The sequence below is a fragment of the Schistocerca nitens genome, chromosome 4 (genome assembly GCF_023898315.1).
Source record: "Schistocerca nitens isolate TAMUIC-IGC-003100 chromosome 4, iqSchNite1.1, whole genome shotgun sequence".
Lineage (NCBI taxonomy): Eukaryota > Metazoa > Arthropoda > Insecta > Orthoptera > Acrididae > Schistocerca > Schistocerca nitens.
In genome coordinates, this window is record NC_064617.1 from 435,950,769 (window position 1) to 435,976,170 (window position 25,402).

The 25,402-nt window shown below is 38.0% G+C and overlaps 1 protein-coding gene across 1 annotated transcript in view; it reads right to left on the reverse strand.

The window, feature by feature from the left end:
• The window catches only part of LOC126252683 (ATP-dependent RNA helicase abstrakt), a 152,313-nt gene that overhangs the window by 97,859 nt on the left and 29,052 nt on the right, over positions 1–25,402 (reverse strand). Inside the window, exons 2-3 of the mRNA XM_049953587.1 lie at positions 5,462–5,578; positions 5,223–5,364 (exon numbers count right to left, since the gene is read on the reverse strand). Coding sequence (XP_049809544.1) covers positions 5,223–5,364; positions 5,462–5,578 — 259 coding nt within the window. The remainder of the gene's footprint in view (positions 1–5,222; positions 5,365–5,461; positions 5,579–25,402) is intronic.

Below are 25,402 nucleotides of genomic sequence, written 5' to 3' on the forward strand. Positions count from 1 at the left end.
CACCGTCCCGTTACGACAGAAATTGGTTTAAAAATTCCCCTTGTAAACTCAATGCCGCTATCCACATGGAATTGTCAATGAGCTAACTGGGATGGATTCTCAAAAGACCTTGACTCCAACTTAGCTGCAAAGAACTTACAGACAACAGCAAACAAACTACAACGAATTCGTCAGACTAGTTATCAAAGCTGCTAAGTCAAACATTCCTAAGGGTTACAGAAAGGAATATGTGCCTGGCTGGAACCAAGAAAGTGAGGCTTTATATCAAGAATACCGAAGTTCTAGAAATCAAACAGTGGGCTCACAGCTACTCCACTCTTTAAACAAGAACAGATGAGAGAAATTGGAAGCAACACTCAAAGAGATGAACTTTGCCAAGCCAAGTAGGAAAGCATGGAGAGTCTTGAATGGGCTAACTGGCAAGCAACAGCTCAAAAAGCCATATCCTATATTGAGTCCCGACCTCATTGCCAACCGGATCACAGACCTCACAATGGCAAAGAGAGACAAGAATCATACCAGAGTAGCAAAATGTAACTTCTCTAACCTCAAGCGCAGTGCCCCAAGAAACGAGCTGCTTTCCAGGCCCTTTTTCATAGTGGAAGTAGAAAGTGCTGTCAAGAAATTGAAAGTCGGTAAGGCTGCTGGCCCCGACAACATCTATAATGTATTTATTAAGAACATGGGCCCACACTGCATACACTGGCTCACTTCGCTCTTCACTTACATACTCAAAGAGAACAAACTTCCCAGACAATTCAAACTGCCGAAAGTTATAGCCACTCTCAAACTTGGCAAGCCAGAAGACAGCCCTGAAAGATACCGCCATATAGCACTACTCAGTTGTACATTCAAACTTTTGGAACGAGTCCTCCTAACCTAATAGCACCGTTTGTCGAGGTCGCTACTCCTTCTGAACAAGCTGGCTTCAGAAAAGGACGCAGCTGCACCAACCAAGTTCTTGCCCTAACTACCCAGATTGAAGCAGGTTTTCAAGGCCATCTGAGTCAACAGCTGTCTTCATCGACCTGACAGCCATGTATGACACTGTCTGGTGACAGGGACTGATTTACAAGCTACTGCAAGTTGTACCAAGTCGAGAAATTATGAAAGGAACTCGAAGTGTTTCTAGGCAGCTCTAAAAGCCACAAACATAAACTAAATAATGGACTACCACAGGGATCTGCTTTAGCCCCATCACTATTCAATTTATACATTAATGATTTACCAACCACAACATCAACTAAATTCATCTATACTGATGACATTGCACTGGTAGCACAGAGCAGTAATTTCGAAAATGGTGAATGAATTCTTACAGAGGATCTGGAGAAGATGTCAGCTTTCTTCAAGACCTGGAGATTGATCCCAAGCACATCAAAAACTGAACTCTCTTGTTTCCATCTAGCGAATCACGCTGCAGACTACAAACCAAGAGTTCTGCTCAACAGACAAAAGTTGAGGTACAATTCTTTCCCAAATTATCTCAGAATCACTCTAGTTAGAACCCTGAGCTACAAAGAGCACATCACCAAACTTTCTCATAAATTTGTTGCAAGGAAAAACATACTACATAAATTCAGTGGTACCACCAGGGGAACCTCTCCTGACTGTCTGCGTTTAACTGGCATCAGTCTTGTGTACTCTGCTGCCGAGTACTGTGCACTTGTCTGGTTGGAAAGAGTACATGTGAAGAAGGTAGACACAAAACTGAACGACACAATGTGCTGCATTACCGGTTCCATCAAAGCAACCCCATGCCACTTGTTACCTGTACTGAGTCACATCCCTCCACCTCACTTAAGGCGGAAACAAGCTCTACTGAGGGAGGCCAAGAAAATCTATGCCTCACCCTCTGCACCAGGAATTCTGGCATCTGCCACAGCAACAATTGCAATCAAGAAGACCAGCTAGTGTTACTGCAGGACAACTCATCGTGGATGGTTTTGATCTAAATGAAAGCTGGAAGCATGAATGGGCAACAAAAACATTGGGAACAAGAGCCCATCACCTAGATCCCACAAAGAAGCCAAAAGGTTTTGATCTACTGAGGAACCTCTGTTGCCGCCTCAACAGGTTAAGGACTGGACATGGTTGTTGTAGCTACTTCAGGTACAAATGGGGCTGGATCAGTTCACCAATGTGTGAATGTAATCAAGAAGAGCAGACAATTGAACATCTAGTCCAACGCTGTCCACCTCATTCATACCCTGGAATTCCCGACGACTTGTTCACTCTCACACCCAGCTTAATTAATTGGTTGAAAAACACAGACTTTAAGGTTTAATCTAGTCTTATATCTAATGTATATTGTATAAAATCACTTGTATTACTTCAATTGTACATTGTATAAAATCACCATACGATTAAATAAACCTAGCGTAAGTGGTGTCTATGAAGAGTCAGCACTGCTAAGCTGGCTTACTTCAGAATGTATCAATATTAAGGTGTGCTAAGCTATTTAAGCTCTGCTGCATGAAAAACAACTAGTTTGGGCTGATGATATGGCATACAGAGAGCATAGTGTGTAATGGTGTACAGTTAAAGTGGTGCATTGGGCACTAGTAGTTATATGTTGTGTTGTTCTGTTGTGATTGGTGACCAGCAGTTCATCATCTGTTAGATGTGGTGTAAATTGTTATTGTGGGGTAGTTCTTGTCGACAAGAACGAATTGATTAAAACTAGAATTCACTTGTACTTGAGTTTAAGGTGGAAACCTGTGAAAACAAAAGCCAAGTTTTGATGTTATTTATCAAATTGCATATTCATTATCACATGATTAATCTTTTGAGTGGAGAAAGCCTGCTGTTTTTGCATCTGGTGAGTTTTACTTAACAGAAGCTGTTATCCTTGAATGCCTGTTTGTTTTCTATTTGGTAATTTTACTTAAGTGAAGCTGTTATTGAAGAAGGCCTGCCCGTTTTCTATTTGATAATTTTACTTAACTGAAACTGTTATTAAAAAAGGCCTGCCTATTTCCTATTTGGCAATTACACTTAACTGAAGCTGTTATCAATGAAGGCCTATCTGTTTTCTATTTGGTAATTTTACTTAACTGAAGCTGTTTTTATTGAAGGCCTGCCTGTTCCATTTTTGATTAAATTAAGAGCTGTTTCATAATTTGGGTTAGCTGAAAATCTTATTTAATCAATGCCTGCCTGTCTTTATTGTCCTATTATTGAGATCTGATATCTTACTCAATCTGTGTTGTAATTAACTGAAATTGTGATTGCCAAAGGGCTACCTGTTTCAGAGGTATTATGTCAACAAGGTAGTAACAGCAAATGAAACATGGTGGTACATGGGCCCTAACCTTTCACCTTAGACCCCTTCATCTAAAACTGTAGAGCTCACAGGAAAACTGTAGAGCTCACAGGCTAGATTTTCCTGTCCATTGGTGATATTTAAGAATTTTTCTTAAAGTAATTAGTTTGCTATAGGGCAATGGTTGCTGATTCTGAAGTAGTGACAACTTTCTTCCTGCTTTGCTGACATTTGAAATGATTACATGACAGAACCACAACACCCAACACTGAAATATCGTTGTTTTGTTATGGGTGGCCGAGGAAAACATTTCAGACACACCTCCACTAAGAACTGGCATAAAAATCTCCGAGGATATGCCAAGGAATTCTTTTGGGTGTTTTGGGCATGAAATGTGTTGCAGTGAAGTTTGTTTCAAAATTGTTGAATTTCGACCACAAATGATATTGCGTAGATATCGGTCAGGAATTGCTGAATGAAGTCGACAATGATCCAGAACTTCTAAAGAAGGTGAAAAAACATGTGTATACAAGTATGTCATTGAAACCAAGGTCCAATCGTCCCAATTGAAAATACCTCATAAGCCACGACACAAAAAAAATTTGACAAGTTCTACCACTTGTGAAGGTCCTTCTTGCTGTTTTCTTTGATGACAATGGGATAGTGCATCTTGAGTTCCTACCTTACAGTGATACAGTCAATAAGGAAACCAAACCTATCTAGAAGTTATGCACTGCTTGCTTGAAGCAATCCAATGAAAACAACCATAATTGTGGTAAAACCAACTGAGAAAATTGCAACACAATAATGCTCCTGCTCAAACCTCCAAGCTTGTTCATGATTTTTTGGCAAGAAACAAAACTGTTATGTTGCCTCAGCAACTGTATTCACCAAACATGGCACCCTGCAACTTCTTCCTATTCCCAAGGCTGAAGAGAACCATGAAAGGACGTCGTTTTACCACCACTGATGAGAAAAAAATTGGATTGCTAAAGGAGATGAAAACCATAGCAAAAAGTGAGTTCCAGAAGTGCCTCCAAGACTGGAAAAAGTGCTGACACAAGTGTATTATATCTGAGGGGAGATTACTTTGAAGGGTAAAAAGTTGATGTTGATGAATAAATAGCGATTCTTTAAGAAAAACAAAAATTCTCATTACTTTTTGGTCATGGCTTGTACTTATGTTACCATTTCTTTTCCTCCTCGTTTCTAATTTAGTGCTTAGATGTCAATTAGCTTCAGATCTTTCCAGGAAACAACACACTTGCTGATATTCATGAAGCTCTAACAGTGGAGAAATAGCAAAAAATGTGTATTTGCTTAACTTTCAGAGAAGTTGATGTTTATGCTGATACTGTAATGTTGTTCTGTTCTTTTACAGGTTTAGGTGTACCAGTGTTACACTGCAAAACCTTGTGGATATGGAAAGTTGAGACCTTTTCAAAACTGCCATCTTCTCTTTTCATTACAATAAATATAATCTTTGACAGAGCCACATGTTCTGTGCTGTTCATGGTTTCTCAAACTTCTAGTTCTTCAAGGGCTATTCACCAAAGAAAGTTTGCTCTGGTAGGCATGAAAAGAACAATGAGAGGCACTGAAGTGCTAGTACTTTAAGAGAAACAGGACTTCAATATGAAGGAAATAGAAAGGAAATGTTTCACTACTCAGAACAATTATGAGGCCTAAAGCATCAACATGTAAACTGATAATGGATATTTAGTTGTGTGTTTGGTTATAACAGACAGAATTTTTTGGGGAGTGATTTACATAAAAATAATATATCCTAACTGAAAGACTTATGGAGATGCTCGAATATAAATTCAGCCAACACACATTCATTTACACTCTGCCAAAGTTCAATAACAGTGGACAGTAGAGCTAAATACTCAGTTTCCACACACTTTTGAGTCATGTCTTACATGAATTACTAGCAAATACATCTGGAATTACATACCTTCAGCCATCTTCTTGAGTTCAGTATGTTGATCAAGTAGACTGATGTTTGACTTCCTGCCCCATACTTGACCATCCTCATCATCTTCATTGTCTCGTTCATTCTCACTTGATGATTTTCCTTTATTCCATTCCTCCTTTAACTGAATGCAAAATAATAATAATAATAATAATAATAATAATAATGTGAGCACATTCTAAGAACACAATACAACAGTTAAATACTCTTCAAAAATATACCTGAGTCAGCCTTCCTAATTTGACGAGCTGTTCCTTCTTCCGTAGTTTAACAGGCACATATGGAACATAGTCATCTTCACTTTCTGAGCTGGAAGTTTTTTCTTCTCTCCGGTATCGCTAGAAAAGTGAACTAAATCTTAACATCACAAGCCTTAGACACAAATAAATATTCTTGAAAATCTGATAGTTATTTCTGCTTGAAATAAGCAAAGACATTCGTCCACTTCTTACGTCTACACCAAAATCTATACACTAAAGCAATCTTACACTGTGTGCAGATCATTTTCATCCTTGTCTGTTCCATTTGCAAATGATGCATTTGAAAAACCAATATTGATAAACTTCTGTATGAGTTCTAATTTCTCTTTTTTTATTTCATCATGGTAATTTCATGAGATATATGTGGGAGGAGGTATTATGTTTCACAACTTTTCTTCAAACATACACTCTCGGAATTTTAACAGTACACTTTTCCATGATACACAATGCCTCTCTTGTAGTGACGTAGTTTGTAGAGCATTTCTGTAATGGTCTCAAGCTTACTAATTGATATGGTGAGAAATGTGCTACTTTTTGTTGGATCTTCTCTAACTCTTCAGTTAGTCATACTTCTTAAGAGTCCACTTCGAAAACTTGGAAAAGAACACTGAAAAGTCTTGTACTGTCATGTATGTCTTAATGTAGACAAGATTGACAAAACCAGTGCATGTTTTGTACTAACTTTCACAAACTAAAATTTCAATTATATGTTTGGTGTTTATTATCTAACAAACATTTGCTTAAAAATCAGTGTGTGACAGTTACAGGGTGGTGCAGATTAAAGTAGCCCATGTAAGTATAAGGGAAATGCAGTGAAATTACAGAAATGAAGAGCTGAAAAGGACTTACCATTTATTTACAATAAAAAATACAGTGAAAGATACATTTACAGAAGATGCTGACAGTGACTCCCTGCAACATCAATACACATAATTTACACATCTAAGCATATTCAGAGAGGCTCGGTGTAAAGTTTGGATACTGATTGCGACAACTTCATGGTTGATGTTGTCTTTCAGTTCCTGTACCGTGAGCAGATTTATTTCACAGGCCTTGCTCTTCACGTGTTCCCACAGGAAAAAAATCACATGTTGGTAGATCTGGTGAATGTTGTGGCCATAAATGTTTGCTAACAGTTCAGTCCTCAGTGAATATATCATAGAATAGTTCCTGGGATACCTTAGACATATGGCATGTTCTCCATCTTGCTGGAAAAAGCAGTACTGCCTTTCATATTCATATTCAGTGAGTTGAGCACACACAACTGTGTTGAGGATAGCGTAAAGAAATATCAGTCCAATGATGGGCGTTTCTGTTATACTGCACCAAACGCCTATTTTTTTTGTCATGGAGTGGTTGCTGACACACAATGTTAGGGTCCTCTGTACTGGGTGAGAAAGGTGGTGCAAAAGACACACATTATCTTAGTTTCATTTTGGGCTCCAGAACACAGATTTCAGCAGCTACAAGAATTGAATTGAGAAAATAATCTGATGGAAGTACGAACAGAATTCATTCATCTGCATCTTTTCATATCATGTTTTGTAAAAACCATCATGAAGGAGAACTTCACCAATGTTGAACAAGTCAAAAAACACATCAACCAGTCGAAGCAGCCATTACAGATCACTTCTGAGAAGCATATTACTAACCACTTACAACTGCTGCCAACCTATCCACATTAATAATTATGTGAATTACTTTTGCTTTTATCTCATACTCCAAAGTAAGCAGAAACATAATTTTACACCAAACACAATCAGCTCTCTACAAGATGGTAGAGTTAAAGCTCATTTGATTCAATACTAACACTAAATGAGCTTTTGAGTCACATTCAGGAGATTCAAGATAAAGGACTGACAGGAAAAAGAATGTATGACTCTGAAAAATATCCTTGGGTGAGATGTAGTCTGCCAACCACAGAAAATGTTTCGGATAGTGATCCAAATTATCAGTATCTCCAAATCTAATTTGGGACATGGTCATATGGAAGATGACTTATAACGACTGTGAAAGTTTTAGGAAAAGATAACAAGTAAAAACACTACTTGTGACAGTAATAGTGTGGATATGGATGAGAACAGGGTATGCAGGATGGCAAACTGGGACATAACAAATTTTTTGTGACAACTGGAAAATAACAGATTCTTTGTACTTATTTAACATTGTTCAGCTGCACTAGTGTCACAATCACCAATGTACAAATAATTTTGTAAAAAACATTAATGACAGGTTAACACAGGGTGAGTCATACTAAACTTTCTCATTTTAAAAAAATGTATGTAACAAAAACAAATCCACATGCAATGAAATTTACTTTATTATTTGAAAGACTGTAGAACACAGTTTCAATTTACTTGGTTTTGAAAATAATATCTTGTAAATGTCCATCCCCATGGTCCACATAGTTATGGAGCCTATACTGGAAATTGTCCATGACTCTGTGAGGCATATTCCAGGGAATAGCACTGATTTCTTTGGTGATAACACCCTTCAGTTTATCAGTAGTTTCGGGATGACGTGTGTACACTTTTTCCTTGAGATAAGCCAAGAGGAAAACATTACGTGGTGTTAAATCAGGCAATCTGGGTAGGGGGGGGGGGGGGCACCCAATGTTATACTGTGGAGAGACAAGATGACAGGGAAACGGTTGTCTTAGAATTTGCATTGGATGGTGCAATGTATCTTGTTGGAATCAGATGTTGTACCTGTCATGGTCATGTAATAATTCATCCAATTTTGGTCTCAGAAAATTTTCAACCATGTAACAATAATGATTGGTTAATGCACATCATGAACTTGAATAATTGCAGAAATCTGTGAGGAAGATATTGTGATGGTGCCTTCAATTTTGAATCACAATGGAAGAAGCACTTGAGGATGAATATTATGACTCCAAACTGATATTCAGTGGTGAAGCAACCTTCAATTTATGTGGGACAGTTAATCACTACAAAGTGAAAGTGTGGGGCACTGAAAATCCTCAAGAAATCAGGTCACATGAACAAGACTTTCCATATATTAATGTTTTCTGTGCAATGCCACAGATGAAGCTGTGTGGGATCGTTTTCCTTCTGTCAGAAGACTGTGATGGGTATCTCTTAGCTAGATATGTTGCATTTGTGGTTGTTTCCACAACTGACTACTGATCCTGAGAATTTCATATCTCAACAGGCAGAGGCACCCCTCATTGGAGCATCGATGTTCGTCGCTACTTAAAACGATGGACGTCTGTATGTGTGGTGTTGAAGATGATGTGGCTTTATTCCCTTGGCTCCCCAGGTCGCCTGACCTAATGTATTGTGAATTTCTCCTTTGAGTATACATTAAGGACCATATTGATGTACCTCCACTGCCAAGAATGATGGCCACTGCTAAGAATGATGGAACACCTCAGAGAACAAATCAATGCTGCTGTGATGTTGCTACGTTAGGTATGGAACAAACATGACCATCACTTGTACATGTGCCATGTGACCAGAGTGGCCCTCGCTGCAAAATGCAAACTTGAGTGAGTTTATGATTCCATTCATGCATTAGTCATATTTGTATATATAACACCCTGAAAGAGTCGTTTATAATAGGTCTGTTTGTTAAAAATGTCATTCCATAAAACTTTAAGAAATTACAAGTAGCACAGACATCCATCACTGAAATTAACAGAATTATAAAAATTCTAAGAAAACAAAAGCTCACATGATGTTGATGGAATTTCAAAAAGAATTCTGAAAAGTTGCTCTACCTTAATAAGTAATGTTCATAGTGATATATGTAATGCTTCATTGACACAAGGAATTTTTCTGTGCCAGATCGTTAAACCTTTTTATAAGGAAGGTGACAAGTAAGACTTAAATAATTATTGTCCAATTTCCTAATTTACGTATTATTCAAAAATATTTAGAAAAGTAATGTACTCAAGAGCAGTCCCACTTTCAAGTAGAACCAATTTACTTAGCTGTTCGTAGTTTCAATTCCAGAATGGCTGCTCAACTGAAAATTCTATTTATACATTCACTCACCAAGTATTACAAGCCTTAAATAATAAAATATTGCCAGTTGGTATTTTGTGATCTTTTTGAGGTTGCATAGGTCATGTTACTTTCTTAGAAAAACTAAGTTTTATGGCCTGATGGCTTTACATACAACTGGTTTGAATCATACTTAACAAATAGAAATCAATATATACTGTTTAAAAGTTCAAATTACACTGAAAGGAGAGAAAATTATTGTGACTAGGGAGAAGTCACCATGGTAGTCCTACAAGGTTCAATTTTGGGTCCACTACTATTCCTTACACATGTTAATAGCCTCCCACTTAACATTCATCAAGCAGAATTGGTATTTACTGCAGATGATACTAAAGTTAAAATAAATTCCATTAGAGAGGAAGCAACTGAAGAGATTGTTGATGATATTTTTCAAAGAATTATCAACTGCTCCTCTAAAAATGGACATTCCCTAAATTTTGAGAAAAAACACTACATTCAGTTCTGTACAACAAACACAGTCATACCAACAATTCGTTTAGGAGTCAGTAAACGTGGCAGAATACTCCACATTATTGGGTGCACATACTGCTGAAAACTTGAACTTGATGAAGCATATTACTGATCTACTCAAACAATTAAGTTCAGCTACTTTTGCTCTTTGGACAATTGCTAGTCTTGGGAACAAATGAATCAACCTTCTGACATATATTGCATATTTCATATCAATAATACCTTACAGAATAATATTCTGCGATAACTCACAACTTAGAAAGAAAGTACTGATTGCGCAAGAGTGAGCACTAAGAATAAGTGGTGTTCACCTGCAGTCGTCATGTAAGCACCACTTAACGAGTTAGGCATTTTAACTGCACCATCACAATACATACATTTGCTAATGAAATTTGTCATAAATTATCAACCACAATTTGAAAAGAACAGTATGTTCATGCATTTAAAACCAGGGAGCAAATAACCTTTTCCCTCAATATTAAAGCTGTCAGTGGCTCAGACAAGGGTTAATTGCAGCAACAACAATTTTTGACCATTTGACCAATAACATAAGAGTCTGTATACTTTACACTTTCATATTGGGTTGAATATTCTTGTCATTGTATGTCAATAATGCTATCAATTAAGTTCTATTGTAAATACCACTTGTATGCTACCTTCAGTCCAGTTACACTGTGACAAACCAACAAATTTGAGCATAGCTAAAGAGAATGTAAATGATTGCCTGCATTATCACAATAGGCACAGAATTTTGTAATGTTTCCCTTTTAAAATATAGGTGTGTTCAGATTTGAGCATTCTGGCTTTTTATAGCTCTGAATGTCTGCACCTCAAATTAAAATTATCTTAAGGCTGTGCCAATGCAGTTATGATGAACTCCTTCATGATGCAGTCTTATTATGCACGAATCAAAATGATTCCACTTAAATTGAACTTTTATAAATGAATACAAATTGTTTCTTCTGTAATAAACTTTGTATATTATCTAACAAAATTCAGTAACTTCTAGTATTCTGTACTTTATGGGACATGGCACATTATGTGGTGATACATCTCAAATTCTGACATTAGAAAGACATTTCTGCATTCTTCTCTTGTTTGGCAAAGACATCATGCAATACAATGTAGCAACACAGTATTATTACATTGCATACTTTAACTCAGTGGCAGTCCACCGTGTTACTCCAACCTGGGATGACAACTTGAGGGCATACATAAAGCCCAAGCAGGTACTGCATCTTGTGGTGATACTGCAATTCCACCCCAACTTGAAGATGTGCAGCAGCTCTCCGTATATTTGCTACACGTAAAAACAGGTAACTAAACCTCCAAACAGCTTTGTATTCTTAATTATTAAACTGTTTTATGATTTAACATTCATCACCATTATTCGTCAGCGACGTAGATGTAGAGTTACATATCACTCTACTAGACTGATGTGCAATTATGTAACACTTAATACTCTCCCACTCAGACAGATGATGGGGCATTTACATAAACTTAAGCAATTAAATGTTTTGTACTACATGCAACTGAATCCTTTAATAATTATTTTTAATGTCATACATAACATCTTAGACTTATCATTCACTCTTTATTCTTGATCTGTTAGTATATAATGATTGTTCTTTCTCATATCTAGTGCAGATATACAGACACCAAAAGTTATAGCATATAATATTTATCTTTATTCTGTAGTATGAAACAGTTAATTTCTCTGTCATTCTTACCCATAGCATTTATCTTTCACTCAATATAACATCATCATTTTTGTTCACTCTCTTTCCAAACTTTGAATATATGCAGTTCATACTATTTTGTAAGTTTTCTCTCTTCTGGCGCTACAACCATACAGACAGTCAGAGTCAGATTTCAAGTGCATCATAACTTTTTAGTTTTGTATACCACAATCATGTTAGCTCCTAAACTTTGGTTTTGGTCAGCTTACAGGACAACTACAAGTCAGTAATTCATTAGAGACCTATAACAGATTATCTAAAACCAATAGTAACTTTTGTTGCTATGAATGTTCATGACATAGCCCGGCTCTAAGCTGGACTTTAGTAAGTCATCAATCATAATCTGAATCCCAATACTTTCCACACTTCCTATGTTTCCCTCCTCAATGTGATGATGCTAATATCTGCACATCATATTGCAAAGTAAATGTATGAAAGTTATATGGAAATTTCTGTGGTGTAACAAAAGCATCCATATTGCCGGAATAAAATGTAACATGCTGAAGGACCATGTTCAGTGGCACGATGGTATAATAAGGGCATACTGAGGGATTGTAGTGTAGTGATTCATGTCATGGTCATCGGTGATCAGATGGTTCTCAGGAGGCCTGTCTGTGCACCCTCTGTTTTGACTCTGCAGGTAGTAACTGTGCTGTGTTTAGAGATGAATAGTGTTAGTAACATTGATTCTAGCTACAACCATGACCCAATGATGAATACACACTGCTATTAAACAGATGCAGTCTTTTTGGACAGGGTCACACTGTGGGCCTACAGGAAGACAGATGGTCACATCAACAGATTGTCACACATGTTGGGCACAGTGTATCAGTGGAGTGTTGCTGCTTCCAACAGTGTTCTGTGGAACATACCCACACCTGCAGACCAGGTTCTGAACGTTCACATGGTAGACACACATTGTGAAAGCAGCAGTGGCCAACAAAACACCTTCCAGTGACAAAATCTGGGAAAGTGTTACTGCCTTAGGGGATCATTAGGAACCATCTGCTTGCAGCACGATTAAGACCACGTGTACCTCTGACTAGGCTACCACTGACACCATGACACTGCCAAGCATGACTAATCTTTTATAGAGAGAGGGTTGACTGGAGAGTGGAATGGTGTTCTGTTGTCTTCAGTGATTAAAGTAGTTTCCATCCGTATGCGAGTGATGGACATGCTCATACAGTGTAGCCTTGGTAAACTGAATACATTTGCCCACAACACACAGGCCCCATCCCCCTTCTTGGTGTGAGGGGGACATGATACAAATCATGGTCAAATTTGGTATTTCTGGAGGGTAAAGAAACAAATGCCCACTACATTGCAGTGGCTGTTATCCCCATGCTACCGCCATTTCCTCTATATGAAAACAGTATACTTTTTCGGCAGGTCAGTGCACAAACACATAGGGCTGCTGCAATGCAATGTGCTCTTTGTGGTGTACAACAACTGCCAACCACATCTCTTGTCAACTAAACACATACTGGAAGGACCATTACTAAACCGCAACAAATGAAGCAATATGCTTTAGAGAATACACTGCAAGATTACATTTGGTGCTTTTATGAGCCTTTGCTTGAGAGAATATACACCTGTGTTGCCTCAAGAAGGGGGGGGGGGGTGGAGGGGAGGCATATGCTGTGTACTGATGCTGCTGTTTATGCAAACTTTACTGTGACTTGATGAAAGGAGAAAATATAAAAATGCAGTAAATGAAGCAGGCAAAAAGGAATACAAACGTCTCAAAAATGAGATCGACAGGAAGTGCAAAATGGCTAAGCAGGGATGGCTAGAGGACAAATGTAAGGATGTAGAGGCTTATCTCACTAGGGGTAAGATAGATACTGCCTACAGGAAAATTAAAGAGACCTTTGGAGATAAGAGAACCACTTGTATGAACATCAAGAGCTCAGATGGAAACCCAGTTCTAAGCAAAGAAGGGAAAGCAGAAAGGTGGAAGGAGTATATAGAGGGTCTATACAAGGGCCATGTACTTGAGGACAATATTATGGAAATGGAAGAGGATGTAGATGAAGATGAAATGGGAGATACGATACTGCGTGAAGAATTTGACAGAGCACTGAAAGACCTGAGTCGAAACAAGGCCCCCGGAGTAGACAACATTCCATTGGAACTACTGACGGCTTTGGGAGAGCCAGCCCTGACGAAACTCTACCATCTGGTAAGCAAGATGTATGAAACAGGCGAAATACCCTCAGACTTCAAGAAGAATATAATAATTCCAATTCCAAAGAAAGCAGGTGTTGACAGATGTGAGAATTACCGGACAATCAGTTTAATAAGCCACAGCTGCAAAATACTAACACGAATTCTTTACAGACGAATGGAAAAACTAGTAGAAGCCGACCTCGGGGAAGATCAGTTTGGATTCCGTAGAAATACTGGAACACGTGAGGCAATACTGACCTTACGCCTTATCTTAGAAGAAAGATTAAGGAAAGGCAAACCTACGTTTCTAGCATTTGTAGACTTAGAGAAAGCTTTTGACAATGTTGACTGGAATACTCTCTTTCATATTCTAAAGGTGGCAGGGGTAAAATACAGGGAGCGAAACGCTATTTACAATTTGTACAGAAACCAGATGGCGGTTATAAGAGTCGAGGGGCATGAAAGGGAAGCAGTGGTTGGGAAGGGAGTAAGACAGGGTTGTAGCCTCTCCCCGATGTTATTCAATCTGTATATTGAGCAAGCAGTAAAGGAAACAAAAGAAAAATTCGGAGTAGGTATTAAAATCCATGGAGAAGAAATAAAAACTTTGAGGTTCGCCGATGACATTGTAATTCTGTCAGAGACAGCAAAGGACTTGGAAGAGCAGTTGAACGGAATGGACAGTGTCTTGAAAGGAGGGTATAAGATGAACATCAACAAAAGCAAAACGAGGATAATGGAATGTAGTCGAATTAAGTCGGGTGATGTTGAAGGTATTAGATTAGGAAATGAGACACTTAAAGTAGTAAAGGAGTTTTGCTATTTGGGGAGCAAAATAACTGATGATGGACGAAGTAGAGAGGATATAAAATGTAGACTGGCAATGGCAAGGAAAGCGTTTCTGAAGAAGAGAAATTTGTTAACATCGAGTATAGATTTAAGTGTCAGGAAGTCTTTTCTGAAAGTATTTGTATGGAGTGTAGCCATGTATGGAAGTGAAACATGGACGATAAATAGTTTGGACAAGAAGAGAATAGAAGCTTTCGAAATGTGGTGCTACAGAAGAATGCTGAAGATTAGATGGGTAGATCACATAACTAATGAGGAGGTACTGAATAGGATTGGGGAGAAGAGGAGTTTGTGGCACAACTTGACCAGAAGAAGGGATCGGTTGGTAGGACACGTTCTGAGGCATCAAGGGATCACCAATTTAGTATTGGAGGGCAGCGTGGAGGGTAAAAATCGTAGGGGGAGACCAAGAGATGCATACACTAAGCAGATTCAGAAGGATGTAGGTTGCAGTAGGTACTGGGAGATGAAGAAGCTTGCACAGGATAGAGTAGCATGGAGAGCTGCATCAAACCAGTCTCAGGACTGAAGACCACAACAACAACAACAACACTGTGACATATGTTTCATTTGGTGTAAATTAATTACCATAGACTCTCACATTGATGAACTATCTGTCACCTCATTTGTCAGTAAAATTACCTTGTTTTTGCAGGTGAGCCATCTTTTACTGCCAGTGTATAACCACTTAAATTCTTTTTGCAATGCAAATACCAATGTCTGCACATAGATAAGGGTAATAGAACAAAAATATAATTTAAAGCAGACAGAACAGTAAAAGGGAAGGACCAATGTACAGAAAACTAAACGTGAAGGAATACAACTATCAACACAGGTCCTTGTAGGCATCATCTACAAAATTAACAAAGAAAGTGAAGCCTCAAGGACATGTTTTTATGTAATGATCTTTTAGTCAAATCCACATTATATAATCATTTTACTCTCTCATTTGATGGATCTATTAAGAACACTGCTGTTGGATGAACTATATATCTACTACTTCGTAATGGCCCTCATATTTATGAAAGAATTTACTAGTGTCTTTCTTTAAATTTGAACTAGGGTGACATCTTTTCTCCAGCACCATATCACATACTGCAAATTCTGGCTTTACAGCACTTATAATTGGGGAGTGTATTAATGGGGAATGCCTGTTTGGAGACAGAAATTAGCAAAAGAATACAACAGAGCAGTACATTTTACAATGAGTAAGGGGCTTGGTGGGGGGAAGGGAAGTGTCAATGAGGTGCGAGCTGGTGCTATACAAGACTTACTTCACACCCATACTACTTTATGGCTCAGAGACTTGGACTATGACTAGAAGAGAGGAGAGTAGAATACAATCTAGTGAAATGAAGTTTCTAAGATGTATGCTCGAGAAGACATAGCGAAAAATGAAGATATTAGGAAGAAAATTGGAGTGGGGAAGTTGACGGAGAAAACTGAAAAGAATAGAGTAAAATGGTTTGGGCATCTGAAGAGGATGGGAGAGGTTAGAATACCAAGAAGAATGATGCACTTCAAGATTGACGCCAAGAGAAAGACCGAGAACAAGATGGATTGATACAATAAAGATGAGTTTAAGGAGGAGAAACTTGCTATGGAACCAAATTGTGGAAGAAGAATGATGGAAAGACCGAGTAAAGTGGTGGAGTACCGCTGATATCCCAACCCGACCAGATGTTGGATAGTGGAGAAACGAAGATGATGATGATAGCACTTATATTATGGTCTTTTATTCTATTTTGTGCACTCTTATATAGTTCCTTCTCTACACTTTTTTGCATCTCCTCCTTGAAGTGAACTACACCACTGGGCCCCTAAAATAACTTTAATAATGGTTCTCCAATCAATCTCCTATTTAGTAACTCTACTAGTGAAAGATCGATATAGAAATGTGGTAATTCTTTCAATAAAATTTGGAATTCTGATATCAGTTAAGCCCAATTAGTATGGCTACTTGAACAATGCTTACGACAAAGTCTTCCAATCTTTTACATTACTCTTAAAAAGGGTCAGCCTGAGGATAGTACATAAAATAGTAATATGTCGTATGTCTACCTATGCTAAAAACTCTTTAAAACTATTACTTACGAACTGTGTACTGCTGTCAGTGAGCAATCCGCAAAACATTCCCTCTAGCAATTTCTCATCATGATTATGTTTACAACTGTAATAGGTTATAATTTAAAGTATTTCAACCAGCAATCAATTGAAACAAATACATGAGTTACTCCACCTTTAGCTTTTGGTAAAGCTCCAAGTAAATGTGCAAATGTTCGGTCATTTAACGCTTTTTGGTATTACTATTGGATACAACCCAATTTTAAATTGCACACATGGAAGAACATCAAGAGGAGCTTCAAACATTAGTAAAATGAAGATACATACTGTAACTTAAAATACCATTACTTTTCTTCCTCCTTTGACATAAATCATAAATCACACATAAAATCCTTTTTCTTCCTTTCTTAAAGAAATAAAAGTTAATCATATGTGTCAACACATTTTCTTATGCCATAATAATATGTAAATACCACACTAGATCTTCCATTGCTACTTTCAATTGTTTGAATTCTCATTTACTCTCCAAAACAAAAAGTTTTCCCATAACATACACTTGTTCTTATCCTTCTCCAGCAATGTTCCTTGGCCCTAGGATGCGATAATATCACCAAACTGCAGACCAGACTTTAATCCTTTTTTAATTCTTTAGTTTATAATTATATTTCACAGCTAGTGTAACTTAGATATAAAATTAATTCTAAAGATTACTCTATAATCTTCTGTTCTATGCTCATTATTCGCACCTAATGGCAATAGAGAAAGAGTGTCAGGCACTAGACTGGGTGAAGCTTTAACGTAATTAATTTACAACTTAAATTCTTATAAAACAAAATCCATCTCATTAGTGATTACTCTCCATTAAGAACACCTAAGCCTGATGGTCTGTGCCTATTACTATTTTTCAGCCTCATAGGTCAGTTTAGAATTTTTGTAAACACCAAACAATAAACAACAGTTCTTTCTCTGTGGATGATTAACTGAACTCGTGCTTAATAAGACTGGCGGGCGAAGTCCATAGTTTGATGTTCATCCCTTCCTGGATCTCATTCTCCTTGGAACAGCTCACAGACCATCCAATATTCTGATGTATCTGTGACCAGCTTAAAAATATTAAATCTTAGCTCCTAGAAAAGTCTACTAAATGTTATTAAAAGCTTCTGCTGTACCATCACCTCATACCTATGTAGCTTTTTGCTTCAATAAGGACTGGAAACGGGAGGTTGGTCGAGATAATTAGTGAGAGTGTAGCAGGTGGGTGTGAGGATCCACATGGTCTTAAGTCTTTCCTGGGTAGGAGAACTAGGCTTTTCTTAGGGTAAATCAAGACAACAGACTCCCAACTCTGGAAAGTATCTCAACCAACTTAGAGATTTCTTCAGTGTGTATGAAGAAAACAGAGTGCGCAAACACCATGTTGCAGTCCTTTAGAAATAAATGTGTGGTCCTTTAAAAATAAAATACACCAGCCTGAAATTGAATTATAGTCTTTGAACAACACGATACCATTAATTACAGAGCACTGGTGTAGAGATGATAAGATAACAGCATATAGTGCTATTGTCCTGTGGAATTTTTAATGGCCAAGATCACATTCAATATTATTATTACTGATGACCAGTTTCAACAGTTAAGACTGTCATCTTCTAATCTGTAACGTGATGCATTGACCTACAGTACATGCACAATCATTATTCATATCTGCCATTACAAATGAGGAATGTAAACTCTATGTTTTCATACTTTCAAAATAAATCTTGTTGTTATATACTGTTCCATAACAGAGCAAAAGATGGGAAAAGTTCAAACTGATGACTGCAACATCACAGCCACTGATGAAACACCAGAACTCCTTTTAGAGGATATTTATGGTTGGGCAATATGCAATAAATTAACACTGAACATGAATAAAACAAACATTATGCACTTCAGCTTAAAGATGAGAAATAACTGTCACATTATGCATAGAATATAAATTTATAGATGTAGGGATGAACACAGATTGTCAGCTAACATGGAATAAACAGAAAGACATCTTCAAAATGAATGTCATAAGCTTGTTATGCTCTTAGGGTTTCATCATCCGTATGTAACAGCCAATGTCTTGTGGTGACATAGTATGCCGAGGTACACCCAGTTCTTAGTTGTGAGATTCCTTCCTGGGAAACAAAGGCCCAAAACACAGAAACAGTTTCTAAACTGCAGAAATGAGCTGAAAGAATAATAACTAGAAGTAATAGTTGGGCTCCTTGTAGAGAGCTATTTAAAATTTTGGCATATTTATGGCACCAAGTGCATACCGGTATATCTACCAATCTGTGATGCATATCAAGGAAAACATTACTAAGTATTTCACTAACAGCTCTATATCTAATCATGGAATAATAGCCAGTTTGGACTACATTTAGTCAGGAAAAAAAAAAATCAAGACAGTATATTATATCACAGTATAAAACTGTATAATAAACTGCCAAATGAAATGAAAAAGATTAGTAAAATGTGTCTGTTTAAACAGGCAGCTGAAAGTGCTTAATAAGTAAGGTATACTACACAATTCAAGATCACTTATAGTGCTCAGAAGAATGGGTAGTAATAAAAAGTGGATAACTACAACACCCTGTCACATTTCACAGTTTACTGTTTTCACAAGGGAATTGTGTCCAGCTGTGCAACCTCTTTCAGGTGGGCTGAGGAGCATAGTTGAATATAAGTGAAAATGTAGTCATCAGTGAGTGTCCTTAATGTATATGGTGATGAACAAAACTAGTTTTATATTGTGAGTTACCTAAACACATTGTGTGCAAATCAAGGAGCACTGTACAATAGGGACCAACAGAATGAGGCACTGCTGCTGTTACAACACTGACCTCATATTCAGGAGGCTGAAGTTGCTGTCTGGCTATCCTGATTTGGGCTTTTCTAAATTGCTTAGGCAAATGCCAGGATGACTCCCTAATCACGGCCAATTCCAACCACCTGTCCCATCTTCATAGACCACCTGTCCTACTCTCATAAAGCATGTTATGTATTCTGTATGTTTTATATTTTGAGCTATTGATTTGGTTTTCATTACCTTGACAATTCTTATATCACTGCAAGATAGATCATTCATGTGCTGGTTCCTTATACACAGCCCAGTCACATTAATGAGATCACCACCTATGTTTGGTGTCAATGTGCAATAACCACTACATCATAGCCTACGTCTACAGCAGACTTATAGGAACGTGTGTTCATCTCCCTGTGGCTCAGTATAACAACTGGAGCAAGTGACAGTGAACAGTTTCTATCCATGTTATGCAGGATAGAAAAGTCCAAAAAGGCCTCATCATTGGATTTTGGGCCAAGGGTGGGAACAATTCTAAAACGGCTAAGTTTGTAAACTGCTGGCATGGCACTTTGTTTAAAGAATACTGTGCACTGCAAAATGGCACTATCCCAAACTGGCACTGAGGCAACTGTGTGCAACACAGGCCATAGATGACAGGAATGAACAACGGCTGTGGAGATGAGTATGGGCAAACAGATGTGCAACTGTTGAGCAACTGAATCCCACGATATACCAAGTGGTTACCATCAGCGTCTCCACAACCACTGTTCAGCAAACATTGCTGTATATGAGTCTCCACAACAGGTACCTGGTTTATGCACCTGTGCTGACTGCTGTTCATTGGTGGAGTTTGCATGTCAACACTGCAACTGGATGCCCACAGAATAGCAACAGGTGGCCGAATCACATTTTTGCTACACTGGACAGATGGCCATTGGCATGTATGCTGCAAAACATCTGAAAGCAAACACCTTGCATGCGTTATAACCTGGGAATGTTTTTGTGGCATTTCCTGAGTGATTTTGTCATTCTGGAAGGCACACTGGATCAATACAAGTATGCATCTACGCTTTGGGACCATGACCACCACTACGTGCAGTTTGTTTTTCCTCGGCATGATGGCATCTACTAGCGAGACAATGCAATGTCACACATGGCTCACAATGTATGAGCATGGTCCAAAGAGCACAAGGATGAGTTTACTCTACTTCCCTGTTCACTAAACACCCTGACTGTCCACCAAAATCCCCAGATTTAAACTCCATCAAGAATCTGTAAGGCCACCTTCATTGGGCTGTTTGCGCCATGGATCCTTAACTGCGGAACCTAGAGCTGGTGGAAATGGCACTGGAGTTAGTGTGGCAAATGGCATTGCAGTTGGTGTGGCTCCACATCACTGTAGGTACCTTCCAGAACCTCATTATCTTCCTGCACCTGTCACAATGGTCCTAACTGCAAAAGGTGGTTATTCAGGTTGTCACATTAATGTGACTGGAAAGCGTAAATCTGTCTGTAGACACCATGAAAACCTAGAAGGGATCACAACTGTTTTACATCCTTGGGTTCAGGATAATCTTTTATAGTTTATATTCTTTCTGCATCAGGTTGTATGCCATTTATCCCTACAATAAAACCCAAAAATTTTAACTTTTTGTCTCCCAACATGCGATTTAGAAAGTTTTATTGATAATCTTTTTTCTTCTAATTGGCTTAAAATTTGTGTCAACAACTGACAATGGTCTTGTCAAGTTTTAGAAACTAACAAGTCACCTACACATACAATTACTTCTCGCACTGCCAGTTAAAACCAAAAGAGAATACTTTAAACTGTTATGGTTTACCCTCAAATAAGAAAGCTGTGTATGGTCTTCATTCCTCATTTAGTGGCACCTGCCAGCATACTGTTTTAAATCCATACAACTAACGAATTTAACTCCGTCTATCTTTGATAACAACTCCTCTCTATCAATGGGCCTGTACCTTTCAGTTTCAATATGTTTATTTAATGTCTGTACATCCAAAACTAATCGAGCACCACCTGCAGGTTTCTTCACCACCATTAATGCATCATTGTGTACCCTTAAACTACATTCAATGATATCATTAATGACCATCCTTTGTAATTCTTCCCCTGCTCTAATGCAGAGACTCATTGGTATTTGGTAAAAGTTTGCAACAGAAAAGCTTACTTTTAATTTACATATACATTCTTTAATCATATCAGGTTTGTCAGAAAATACATCCTTCTACTTTAACAAAATACCTTCTAGCTGATTTTTCCATTCTACCATTAGTATATTTGATTCCACTGATTTTAGTTTTATATTTTTCAACAGTTCTACTCGAGTATGATCTTGTTCCTCAACTACAACAATATCAGTCATAGTGACTTTTTACAAAAGTTAATCTTCCTTAAAAGTTAATAAACTATTATGGAAAGGACTACTATAATTATTATTCTCTCTTTCTCACATAACTCTTTTCCTGTTGAAATTCGATGACATTTCTTTATTAACCAGCCAATTCAATCCTAATAGTATATCTAAGTTTAAATTAGGTACTACTAGTAGTGCCTCATGAAAGGTAACAGTATCATTAGTGATAGGTAGCCATGTTTTTTTTCTTTAATTTGTTTTCTTTTACAGCCTGTTATCCCCACAATATAAACTCCAGTTACTGTTAATAAAGGATAGGCCATTCAATATATTTCTTATAGCTACAACTACTATTATAATACCTATGGACTCAATAGCTCAAATGTTAACTGAAACTTTCTGGCAGATTAAAACTGTGTGCCGAACTGAGACTCGAACTCGGGACCTTTGCCTTTCGCGGGCAAATGCTCTACTGACTGAGCTACCCAAGCACGACTCACGCCCCGTCCTCACAGCTTTACTTCTGCCAGTACCTCGTCTCCTACCTTCCAAAATTCACAGAAGCTCTCCTGAGAACCTTGCAGAACTAGCACTCCTGCAAGAAAGGATATTGCGGAGACATGGCTTAGCCGCAGCCTGGGGGATGTTTCTAGAATGAGATTTTCACTCTACAGCAGAGTGTGCGCTGATATGAAACTTCCTGGCAGATTAAAACTGTGTGCCGGATCGAGACTCGAACTCGGGACCTTTGCCTTTCGCGGGCAAGTGCTCTACCGGCTGAGCTACCCAAGCATGACTCACGCCCCGTCCCCACACCTTTTTAATTCCGCCAGTATCTCGTCTCCTACCTTCCAAACTTCACAGAAGCTCTCCTGCGAACCTTGCAGAACTAACATTCCTGGAAGAAAGTATATTGTGGAGACATGGCTTAGCCACAGCCTGTAGTCCGGCACACAGTTTTATTCTGCCAGGAAGTTTCATATCAGCACACACTCTGCTGTAGAGTGAAAATTTCATTCTAGAAACATCCCCCAAGGTTGTGACTAAGCCATGTCTCCGCAATATCCTTTCTTCCAGGAGTGCTAGTTCTGTAAGGTTCGCACGAGAGCTTCTGTGAAGTTTGGAAGGTAGGAGATGAGGTACTGGCGGAATTAAAAAGCTGTGAGGACGGGGCGTGAGTTGTGCTTGGGTAGCTCAGTCGGTAGAGCACTTGCCCACGAAAGGCAAAGGTCCTGAGTTCGAGTCTTGGTCCTGCACACAGTTTTAATCTGCCAGGAAGTTTCATATCAGCGCACACTCCACTGTAGAGTGAAAATTTCATTCTACATATGTTAACTGTTCGAGTACTTGATGACCAATATTTATTTTTAAATATTCCTTGTAAACCATTCCAAGAAGTGAATTGCTGAGAACATTCAGTTCCCCACTCTGCAGCGTCCCCTTATATATATTTTAGGACAAAATTGATCTTTTCAGAATTGTCCCAGCATTTAGGCAGTGACTTACAAAATATCCTGAAGCAGCACTTTTTTTCTGTAACTATGCAACAGTACACAGTACTGGCACCTTTTTTCTTGCATTTTAAAACGTGTTAGATTCATTCCGAGCAAACTGTATTATAAATATCTCGGTAGATGGCACTGCCTTAGAAAATGAAATTTTCAGTTTTATTACTTATAAGTTAGCACCACACTTTTTCATAAATAGGGAGTTGTGCTCAGTTAACTTGCAGTATCAGTGTTTCTTGTTCTGTGGTGTTTTAATAATTATCAACAGATGTTTGGGAGTTGTTCACGTCAGTTTTGAGGATACTTTTAACCACTACAATCATTTTTCAAAATGAGTAAAATAATTAGTTTCTTTATGCTGATTAGTAAAAAAAGGTTGAAGAAGCAGAAATTATCAGATCTGCACATGGTCAAAACTTGGAAGATTCAGATTATGAATGACCCCTATTTTGGACACTGCTTCAAAAAAAAAAAATGACTTTTGCAAGAGAGACAAGAGGATGTTAAGTCAAAAATAAAATGTTGGGTTGTAAACTGTGCCATGATGTCAAATGCCTAGCCTCTGATAAACTGAATGTGCCAAGATTTTAGATTCCAAGTATTGGCCAGAAAATCCCAGGAAGCTCCTGTCATTTGGTGAAGCCAAAACTAGGAAGTTATCCAGCAAATTTAGTTTAAACGAAATAGAAACAATTCATGGTTTTCATGAATATATTCAGGAATATAAATTCCCAGAGATACTACTTCCTCCAAAACACACTTTGTGCACAATTGAATAACTTCCAAAAAATGTGAAAGGGTTTTCTCTATGCTTGTACAGACAACTACTGCAAATATGTAGATTCATGGCTGCTTCCAAGTCATCATTCTTCCCTAGGTAGCTTGGTTGGTTGGTTGTTTGGGGAAGGAGACCAGACAGCGTGGTCATCGGTCTCATCGGATTAGGGAAGGATGGGGAAGGATGTCGGCCGTGCCCTTTCAGAGGAACCATCCCGGCATTTGCCTGGAGTGATTTAGGGAAATCATGGAAAACCCAAATCAGGATGGCCGGACGCGGGATTGAACAGTCGTCCTCCCGAATGCGAGTCCAGTGTCTAACCCCTAGGTAGCAAAAGCAACAAATAGTATGATGAGTGCACATCAGAGCATATGTTAAAATTGTAGGATATACATCTCCTTCAGGCTTAAACACCAGAAATAGTTAGTAAAAATTTGTCCCATTCTTCAAACAAAGTTCTATTAATTCTGTAGGGAACCCACAGTTTTTCAAAAACTTCTTTTTTAAAAACTATCTTTCTTTTAGCTTATTCATCACAAAGCCTTTGGTATTCCACTTCTGTCCCATTTGTCTCAGCTGATGACTGAGGCCTATAGAAAGATGACTCAATCTTTCCCTGAACTTTTTGTTCAATCCAGTTGCTAAGCTGCTCCTCCAAGGATGCAAGATTAGAGCCTCAAGTTAATCTGAATCTTTATCCCATTCAACAATTTAATCTCATTGCTCTCTAAATTGCTTATGAACCTCACTGCTCACTAAATCACACTGCTTAATAATTTCAGAATGTAGCTCCCCAGTTAAAACAGAAATTACCATTTACAATTTGGATACCTTATTATTTATTTTTAACTTCTCTTTACATGTATCAATATTATTGGGTTCTGCTAATCTGTGAATTATGATCTTTCTTCTTGTTGGTTACTTGTAATTCAGCTTTTAAGTCAGCGCTAGTTTCACTTATGTTGGCTTTTGTCTCAGCAATGGCTTGCTCAACTTTAACACCCTGGGTGTTTATAGTTTCATTTAAATCTGCTTCTAACTTAGCAGTATTTGCATCTAGTTTGATATGTAGCTGGTTTAGTTTTTCC